Source organism: Pyxicephalus adspersus, chromosome Z (assembly GCF_032062135.1).
Source record: "Pyxicephalus adspersus chromosome Z, UCB_Pads_2.0, whole genome shotgun sequence".
Classification (NCBI taxonomy): Eukaryota; Metazoa; Chordata; class Amphibia; order Anura; family Pyxicephalidae; genus Pyxicephalus; species Pyxicephalus adspersus.
Window position 1 is genome coordinate 80,261,040 of NC_092871.1, and position 10,281 is coordinate 80,271,320.

At 36.9% G+C, this 10,281-nt stretch overlaps 1 protein-coding gene across 3 annotated transcripts in view; it reads left to right on the top strand.

The window, feature by feature from the left end:
* The window catches only part of WNK3 (WNK lysine deficient protein kinase 3), a 70,332-nt gene extending 62,503 nt beyond the window's left edge, over positions 1 to 7,829 (top strand). For all 3 annotated transcript variants that reach the window (XM_072430942.1, XM_072430945.1, XM_072430944.1), the window contains exon 24: positions 501 to 7,829. In XM_072430942.1, the coding sequence (XP_072287043.1) occupies positions 501 to 815 (315 nt within the window). In that variant the 3' untranslated portion in view covers positions 816 to 7,829. The remainder of the gene's footprint in view (positions 1 to 500) is intronic.
* Positions 7,830 to 10,281: the final 2,452 nt, after the last annotated feature.

Consider the following 10,281-nt stretch of genomic DNA (forward strand, 5'->3'; position numbering starts at 1 on the left):
ATAAGTGAGGAGGATGTTACAGTAGTCCAGATGAGACATAAGAGCCGTGTATATTGGTTGAATTGTCCTTCCTTGAACTGTGAAGAACCTGGTAAACTCCAAAAATACTAACACATTGGGTGGGGTCTAGAGATCTCTAGAGAAGTGTTTGCTTTAGTAGACGCTGGTCATTTGATATTGAATTCATAAAACTTTTTTCTTTCTCTTCAAGAATGACTTTTTAAAAATGCAGTTTTATTTTAAGCAAATTTATGGCCATTGAAAATCTATACCAGTGTTTTATCAGGGCTTCCTCATGTTTTTATATAGATCCTGGCAACACTGTGATAATGTTTTAGAGAGTTTGACTAATATTCTACCCAACATAATCTAGTTTCCATTTTGATAGGATGGAAAAAATTGATCTGACTAGGTGGCCAGTATAGTGAAAATGAACAAAATTGTATTGCACATAACTTTTAAATGTTGTTTTTCAATGTTTTTGTTTTTTTATTCTTTAGAATTCATCAGCTTCCCCAAGCTACCCATCAACTTGGATTCCCACAATATCACAGGTTCATGGGACAGTTCCTGCTGCTATTTCTTCATCTCTTGTACTCCCCAACTTTCCAGCAGGAGGAATTCAATCGTACCCCATACCGCACACCTGCCAGTTCAATGCCATGGGCAGCACTGGCTACCCAGTACAAAGGCCTACCCAGACGCCAGGCCTTCCTGCACAGCATCTTGCTGCATACCAACCTGGAATTGGAATGCAAGCATTTCCCTCAGCTACAGCCCAGAAAGCTGCTACGATACCATCATCTCCTAAATAAATCCCACATAAGACATTGGACTGTTCTCTGGGATCTGTGCCCCCATGTGCTCTTGGTTTAGTGGTTTTTTGCTGATTGAGGATTGGCTGTGATGCAGAGGGTATGCTCTAAATTTCCCCTTTGTTCTGGGGAAATTTTTTTTCTTTATATGCTGTGTTGTGTGATTTGGATTCATAAGTAGCCGATCTGCTACACCTAGTCACTCTGCAATGTTGTTCACTTTTTACATTTGTTGTGGATAAAAAAAAAATTCCTGGTGCCATGCTGGTTTTTGAATGTGTTCCAGCCTACAACAGAAGCTGCACAGCCAATCCAGTTATTGGGTGAAATGTGAGGGGGATAAATCGTTTGACTGCATTCTCCACACAGCTCCCCGGCCTTTTGTACAGGGTTGTATACAGCACAACTGTATCCTGTCTTTTTACTGGAAAATCTTATGGCTTCACAGTCTTTAGTTCCTATGTTTGGTTATTGGTGCGAACAAGGTTCCCCAGACACCTTTTTTCTGTTTGTTTTTTGTTATCTTTAAGATGGAAAGTTAGCTGATGGTACACTATTATGCCTTTTGTTCGTTTTATTTTTTTTCTCACAAATAGAACATGACAAATAATTTTGTTGTGGACTGTTCTAAAGTAGTGATATCTTCACCAGCTAAATGAAAATGTGAATGGTTTAAGTTGTCATACGATTTTGTTAGTGACCTCTTCCACATCAGTTGAAAAAGTGTTTGTTTTATATGCTTTATTTTATTCATTGCCTTTTCATCAGTGATTTGAGTTTGCTGCCTCCAAAACAGAGGATGTTTGATTTGGTCAGCTCTTTTATTGCCTTGCTTTGTTGTACAGTTTATACAACTTATTTAGCTTTGCATGTGTTGCCCCTAGTAACTGCAAACAAAGAGGCCTTTTAGTTTCTGTCTTTAGCACAACTGCTGCTTCTGCTTTGCCTGCAGACTCTTGCTGTGCCTTGGGGGATATTTTACATTTGCCATCTCTGAATAAATAACCTGCCAGATTGTCTTTCTGTGCTAAGACACAGTGTTTGGGCTAAGGCAATTTTAGTTTAGCTTGTTGTAGTTTTTATACTTGAATTTTTTTTTTTGTTTTCTTATTTTTACCCTTTTTATTTGTGTTGGTTTCTTGAGTGAGGGCTATATCAATACACAGACAAGTTTATTACATAGAATGTCAACTATTTAACACAAGATTTTCTTTGAAATAAATTATTCTCTACAAAGAAGACATGAAATACTCTCCCTTTCTGCTGCCTATTGGCTGAGGCACACCGACAGTAGTGTCTGCTTTCTTTTACCCCACTACCTGTCACAGTAGTGATGTAGTCCTCAGTAGGTTAGATTTTTTTATCACAGCTGGGGACCAGGACATCAATACACCACCATGAGTGTCCCATACTGCATGACTTTAGTTGATGGTTTCTCTTCAATATTGCAGAGATTTTTGATGTGGGCAACAGGAGAGGAAAGTATTTCTATCTTCTTTGCATGGAGTTTTTTTTTTTTTGTACATATTTATTTTTGGACTTGCATCAGTTTGGAGTAAACATGTCAGGATAGAAATGAAGGCAATGCAATTGTTTGTTTGGGGGGATTCAAGCTGTGGAATGGTCATTCTGTTTTTTTCCCTCATCCCCTCGTTAAATGAATGCAACCAGTTTAGAGTTAGAACAATACAAATACACCATTTGTTTCAGGGCAGCAACTCCCCAAGTTTTGGGGATGGCAGCACTATAGCATACACCTTTTATAGCTGCAATATTTTTGTCCTGTAAGGATTCGTAACATAAGAACTTTTTATGTCTGGTATTTTTCATAATTGAAAATTGCATAATATAATTTTCTCTTGGACCATAGTTGGATGGAAGTCAGTGGAAACATTCTTATCCCTTCTGACATCCAGTGTTGTTTGGGTAATCAAAACGTCTCTGGATCACAGACATGAAAGTCTCAGAGGGCCCTAGCCTAATTTAATGTGTGAGCATGAATGCTTTTGAACAGAGATTTGCTGAAGTTAAAGAGGTCCTCTAGGAGCAGAAATGCTTACTGCTACCATTCTTGGCAACAGCAAGGGCTTTTCTGTCCTCCTTCTTTTATGGTATCTTGGATGAGCCAATCATAGGGACTCTGTTCCTGTTAAAAAGGAATAAAGTAGAAAATATATACGGTTAGAGTATAAAACACTCAACACAGTGTCAAATACTTTGGGACAAAAAGGTTTTTATGCACAGGGTTAATATATGAGCAATAATTTTAAAGCATTGCCATCTTCCTGATTTGTTTTCTTCAAAGAGATGAAAGTCTGTTCTTGTTCGGCCTTTAAGCCTCAGGTTTCTATAATTGGACAAAAACAAGACCCGTATCTTAATGTGAAGCAATGGATATAGACTTTTGATAAAGTTTTTAGGGCAGATTAGTCCACACGTCACTCGTAAAGACTTGCTCCAGTCGTAAAAGATCAATTTTTTTTATCTTGTTCTGTGTATTAGAATGTATTGTTTCTATATTTTTTTTTTGTATGTTTGCTTTTAATTCTTTTAATTTGAATCTACCTCGTCTTGTAGCGCCCATCCTAGATAAAGTTGACAGTTCCATAACTTGAGAGGGTCTTCCTTTACTTCTGTCTTCTTCTAGACTCTTCCTCTGGCTGATTCATTAGAATACGCTCTGCCACAAAATATCCTTAATATCTTCCGTGGCCTTTTTAAAACCCTGAGTTGATTGCCACATAAGAACGTTTTCCCATCATAGGAATTGATATTTCATACGGCTTCCAGATTTTACGTCATTATCAGAAGTTTTCCTTGCAGAGCTTTTCATTATATACAGTCCATTGGTAAATTGGATTTTTACCATGTTCTGAACTGTTAAATATTTTTTTTTTTGTGCTGGCATGTTCTAAATATTTTTGTGACGCTTGTTTTCTGTAACAGGGATAGGGACAAAGAAGTGAGCATTCTCCTTGGTCAAAGTATTATTTGATAAATATAGGAATCGGCTGAAAGGTTATTTCCAAATGTTCGTCCCTAAATTCTTTTATTTGTGATACTATGGCCTTATGTTGACAATCCTAGCCCGTCTCTTCCCCCAAATACTTTCTCTGCACCCAGCTCCTTTTTCCTTTTTACCTAACATTGGAGCTAACATTTGCCACATTTGGTGACAGCTGGCATTGTAGGATATTGTAGGTGTTTCTATAGGTATGAGCATTATCAAAGGAGATGCCAGGGGTACAGACTCTCCCTGCATTTTTGCAGGAGGAATTTGGGCATATAGCAAATTTTCATCTTCCCCATAAAATTCACTCTTGGTAATTCTACTTCTGCTACCAATTTAGTTAAACCTTTTCTGTTTAATTACCTTTAAGAAAAAGTTTTCTTTTGTAGTCAGTGTTAAGTTTAAACAGCAGCATGGTGTAAGTAAGAAATGATCAGGGTGACCCCCAAAGAATACTTTATTTTCTTGACCCTCTCGGTTTTGAGGGGTTATTCCAAGTTCTTTCAGCTACTCTGTCAAGTCTCCATACTTGAAATCTCAAGCAGGTAAAAGAGAGAGGTAAGACTTGGCATCTGTAACATCTATGCTGCTTTTGAAATGTGAATTCGCTGCACTGAACCATATGGTTAGTGAATATTAGGAGTCCCAAACATCTGCCGTGCAATGGAAAAAAGAAGCATTTTAAGGCTTTGTTCACCCAGCATCAAATTTCTCCAGCTTTTAAAGTTTTAGTATGGTGAAAGCACACAAAATATTGTTACAAAGCAGAAGAGCAATCCTGATTGTTGTACCATTATAATGGTTTTTGGACAGAGCATTGTTGGAAAGCTCAGAAGAGCAGCTGGATGGAAAATACCTCCTATTGGAAAAGGAACAGCTAACGTGTGATGCAGTCATTTCCATTTAGTTGTTTTTTTTTTTTTGTTTTTTTTTTAAATGGATTTAGATTTAACCAACTATATATCACAGTTGTGTTCCCTTCTATTCCATAATAGCACCGTATGCCTAGTATTTCCAACAGGTAAACTTGAGTATTTCTTATCCTATTGGATTACATATGGAAGCTTTTTTGCTTAGCCCTTCTTTAGACAATCAAAATTTGGCTTTCAAAATCTGGGGATTTGATGCTGGTTTGAAACAAACAATGGTGATTGCATATGAAGGTGCATGACATTTGTTAAATACATACACACAGAAAAGGGAATAAGTTTCTGCATAAAATTGCTAATATGATGCCTGAACCTTAGAGCTACGGTATATTCTGTTCACTTTTCCATATCTGGGTACTTTAACAACCTCCTGTCTAGTTTTGAGATAACTTCAGTACAGTTTTCAATGTTGTCTTGCAAGCAAGGATGATAACTAAATAGTAAACAACCAACGGAAGACCCTGTATATAATTTTAATCATCAAACTGTGAGGAATAGATATTTATAAAGTGATAAGTTATAAATAAAAAAACAATGCAGACCACAAACAGAAAAAAAACATCCATTAATAAGCTTCAAACCCAGTAGGCCCATCTAAATATGTTACAAGTGCAGTTGGGAATTAGGCATAGTCACAAGTAAAATGAGACTTTGACTTTGCCAAAAGGGTATGCATGGAGTGTGTACATTTTGGGGGAATAGATTTTCCCTGGAAAGGAGTGGCTGCCTTCAATTAAAGAATGGTAAAACTCAAATTTTGAAGAGGTTTAGTTTTATTGTTTTTTATTAGACGTTAGGCAGAGTGCAATATGAGTTTGTTGAAGGTTTGATTAAAATAAAAAATGTCATATATGCTTTATCCACTGCTAGAAAATTTTTAGAGGTGCCTAAATTTGTCCCAGAGTATTTTCCTTAGTTGTTGGATAATTCTCATATTATTAGCACACCAATATATTTGCAGACTGGTTCTCTTTTTTTTTTTTTCTTTTTTTTTTCTTTTTTTAAATACTGTATAATGCAACTTTGTTTGCTGCGTTTCTCCTCCTCAAGCACAGAAAATATTTTGCAGCAGCTGAAACCTGGTCATTCATTTGGAAGTCTTTGTAGCTTGTTTGCTGCTCTGGCAGTTCAGAATATTGTGTTGTAAAAATGATGATCTGCTGACTGCATTCATTGCTTTCCCTGTGCCATGAGGCTGTAACATATGCAGGTAATTGATGTTTAGTAGTCGCTATAAACCTGGTAGTAATCACATTGGTGTTAAAGATTCCTTTCCACATGTTTTTTTTTTTCTTTTCATTTTTTTTGGGCAGTTTTTACTTCGTGTTCTAAAGGTGAATGTTGCATCGTGGAATATAATTTTTAATATCCTCATCCTTCTGTCTTGCTAGTGAAGCCATGTGAGAAGACCTCATTGCTGTCAGCTTATTCATATTCCATTGAGCCTCCATCAGTGGTTGAGTTTATCAGAACAGTTGTTTTTGGTGTTTGCTAAGTGAGCTGCGCTATCCTGTCTCTTTGTGCGGTAGGAAGACTTTGTTCCATATACGAGGAAATGTCAACAACTCGAGGAATGCCATGAACCAAGGAAAACAAAACTTGGCTTTTGTGAAATTCCTAACATTTTTTTTATTACTTCGCCATATAAACTTATCAGTAATTTTGATAAGTGAATCGTTTTGCTGTTTGTTAGCAATGTTTTGCCTGTACCAGTATCAGTAACCAAGCTCTACTTTGAACAGGTCTAGAATAATGTTGTCATTTGCCTTCAGGGTAACATGTTGGCCATAAATGGGACAATTTTGCACTGATGCACAGATCTGCACACTGCTTATTATATTCTACCAGCGTAGGGGGTAAAGTATGATTAGAAATTGCCTATTTGGGACAACTGTAGTTTTAGCTGAATGCAGCTCTTGAAAACTTCTGGGTGCCAGATTTCTGCTGTAAAGTACCCATTGGAATGTTGTCTCTGTTTTCTAACTTTTTGTATTATTTTTTTTTTCAACCTACAGCACAGTTGGACCTCTTGCACGAAACAGATCATAACTCTGTGTGCAAGTCACGGAAATAGACCTTTTGTTAAAAGGCCTGCTTGGTAAAGGTGGCCAGTGCTCAGCACAGGTAGGACAATATTTAGGACCTAGCTGAAAATATTTAAAGGTAGCCATTAGAAGAGTCTGGCACAATCCTCTCTGTAGGTGTTATGACATGACATCGTAAAGAGGAAATACATCATGCTCCCTGTGCGCTCTGAGATCTTCTGTACAATAAACCTTGTTGGCCAAAGATCTCCCCTTGTATGGCCAGCATAAGAACCTAGTTTTCAGCTGCACAGCAAGAAGCCTTGCTTACCTAGCTGTGATGAGGAAATAATTTATTAGTTCTGAAGGCAAAAATACAGCTTCATTACAGAACATTATTCTCTGTAGCTTTTTTTTCACAGTGAACACAATTCTTTCCTATTTGTACTTTCATTTTTAATAATATGAAGTTGCAGCTGTTTTATGTAGTGAAAAGATGCTGGTTGTGAATTATAACTGCTGATTCAGAACGATGTTAATGTACACAAATTTTGTTCCTGTCATTTCCAAACTGTGAATATTATTTTTCCCACTCTCCAGGGATTTGTTCAGAATGTCTGCCCCTTTCATTCCCTTTTTCATTCCTTTACTGCTGAAAACCAAATGGCAGTGAACATTGCAATGTTTAAAGGGCCGGAGCTAAAACTGCATTTCAGTTCTGTAGAAATGGCCGCTCTGGCCCTCTGTCCTCTCCTTTTTGCCTTTTTTGTATTATTTCTTACAAATCTGAACAGATCCCTGCTTTAAATCTACCAGTGGTTTGTGTTTTATACATAATATATATATTCTTATGACAAGTACTGTGTTTATTTTTGAAAGTTTGTCTTTTACTGCAATATACTTATGTTTAGAGACGCAGCATGCACTTTTTTGGGGTATTTTAGAATACTAACATTCCATCACTGGAATTGTAATAATTGTTTAACTACAGGAGGGTCTTGTAAAGTTTGCATTAAAAAAAACAAAAATTCATTAAACGGTCATTATTAAACTGTGCGGTTTGTGTGTCCTTCTTAATAAGATGCTTGAAAATTACTGGAGTTTTTCTTTGTCGGTACTCGAAAATTACTCGCTTTCCAAAGGTCTATACTACTCATAAGGATAGGCTCAAGCGAGTTTTTAGGTCTTTTTTTTTTAAACAGCAGAACCTCTTCAGTCATTAACCATGCCTGCAGTGTGCTTATTGAGACACTTCATGCAGCTGAACCACGTCTATATGCATTATATGGACCACTTTTAAACCATTTTACAGGCGGTTTGAAAGTGTATTCCAATGGTTTGGCATACAACAGAAGAACAACAGATATCCCATTATGCATTGTGACCAATGCAACAAAAAAAACAAAACCGCTTACATCAACAGCTGTCAAAATTGCTAGAGAACACTTCTGGATTCCTGATACTTGGATGCAAGCACCCAGGAAAGAATAACATGTGTTTGAAAGATGCCCTTCTGGACATACAAGGGGTAAGCATCTGATCAAAAACTGGTGACAACTGTGCTTATTTCCTGACCGTTAATCTGGATCTGTTGGAAACATTATTTAGCCATTGGTATTATGTGACCCGTTCAATGAAACATTAGATCAACCTTTGTTTGCAGAATGTTTACACTTTGAAAAATGCATTCTGGAGCATGAGAGCATGAATAAGCTATCTGTTGGTGATGTGGATCTATACCCCAAAGTCTTGGATAGAATGGGGAAGGTAAGATACCGTGTTAGTTTTTACTGCTATCTGAAGCTTGCTCTCTGTTCTAAAGACTTTGGGGAAATTGAAGAACTAACTGCAACAGGGAAAGAGAAAACAAAAGGAACGTTCTAGCATATTAAAAAGCCTTGTCTTTCCTTTTACTTCTGATGAAGTTGCTGTTGGAGATTTCCCTTCATTTCTGTACTGGGAACAACCTTATTCCCAGTCAGCAAGTGAGGGACCACTTCCAATGGAACCTCCGACAGCAGTTAAACTTGAGAGCTAATCCTTCCCCACTCTGTCTAAAACTGAAAAAAAGCAAATTTTGGCTATAAATACACTTCTATAAATACAGCTTTACACTGTTCCCTGTTCATTTCCTTCTAGTCATGTCCAAAAAGTTTTGCATGTCAGTTAAATTGATTTTTTTTCTTTTTTGTATATCTTGTAACTGTATAGTATATTTTATATGCAATTGCAAGGTTTGCACATCCCTGCTTGCTGTATATTGGTTTTTATTGTTATTGTGTTATTGCTTCCCCATCCCTCTTTTTTCTGTACCCCCTTAAAATATATAACTTACAGAATGTTTAAAAAAAATTCATTAGGGAATGCAAAGCTTTAAACATCATACCCAAAAAGACTCAAGTGTGTAATTGCTGCCAAAGGTCCAACTAAGTAAATGTTGTGAATATAATATTAAACAGTATTTATAGCACCAACATATTATGCAGCGCTGTACATTAGGTAGGGGTAGCAAATGACAGACGAATACAGACACAGGAGGAGGAGAGGACCTTGCCCCGAGAAACTTACAATCTAAAAGGTGGAGGAAGCAGAACACAATAGGAGGGGAGATAAGGAATAGTGGGTGAGTAGTGAGGGTTTAACCTCCCTAGCGGTTCATTTCTTCCTGGTTTTATATGTCTAAAAGCGGTACAGTGTTTTTCATGAAAATTTATTTTACAGTATAATATAATAGTATGAGTATAATAAAGTTTGAAACACAAAACCATTTACAAACAATAAATTGAATAAATTAATGAAATCAATGTACTGCTTTTACACATAAAAATCCAATGTATTGAATATTTTGTATTTTAAGGTATTTTGTATTGAATGCAATACAAATCTCCCCCCAGTGACTCATCGGATGCAGAAGCAGAAAGAAGACGGAGATCGCGGCGCTGAAAGGCGCAGGACCCCGGCGGATCAGGTAAGCGCTCTGTTTACTAACCTTCTCCAGGTGTTCCAACCCCGAGTGTGACTCGGGGTTACCACTTGTAGCAACTTTTTTCTACCCCGAGTCACACTCAGGGTTACCGCTAGGGAGGTTCAGAGACAGAAGAAGACTGGTGGACAATTTTAAAAAGATGGGAATACTTTATGTAATATTTCTGTTTTTTTTAATACATTTACAAAATTGTCTAAAACTCTGTTTCCATTTTGTCATTATAGGGTACTGAGTATAGATTATTAAAAAAAAAAAAAGAATTCTATATATCTTCTGTGGTAACCATGCAGAGAATCCAGGGTGATGCCAATGACAAAATATGGTCTTTGCATAATTACCACAGAGGTGCTGAGCATTTAAACACACTTTAAATTGCCATGCAAAAATATATTGCTGATTAGAACATATCTGACCAGACTCAGGAGGCAGACTGGGTTCAAATATTATTTACATTAACTGTTTAGGGATTTAAAAGAACTCCTAGGGTCCATTGACATCCGAAATGGAAAACTGTGCA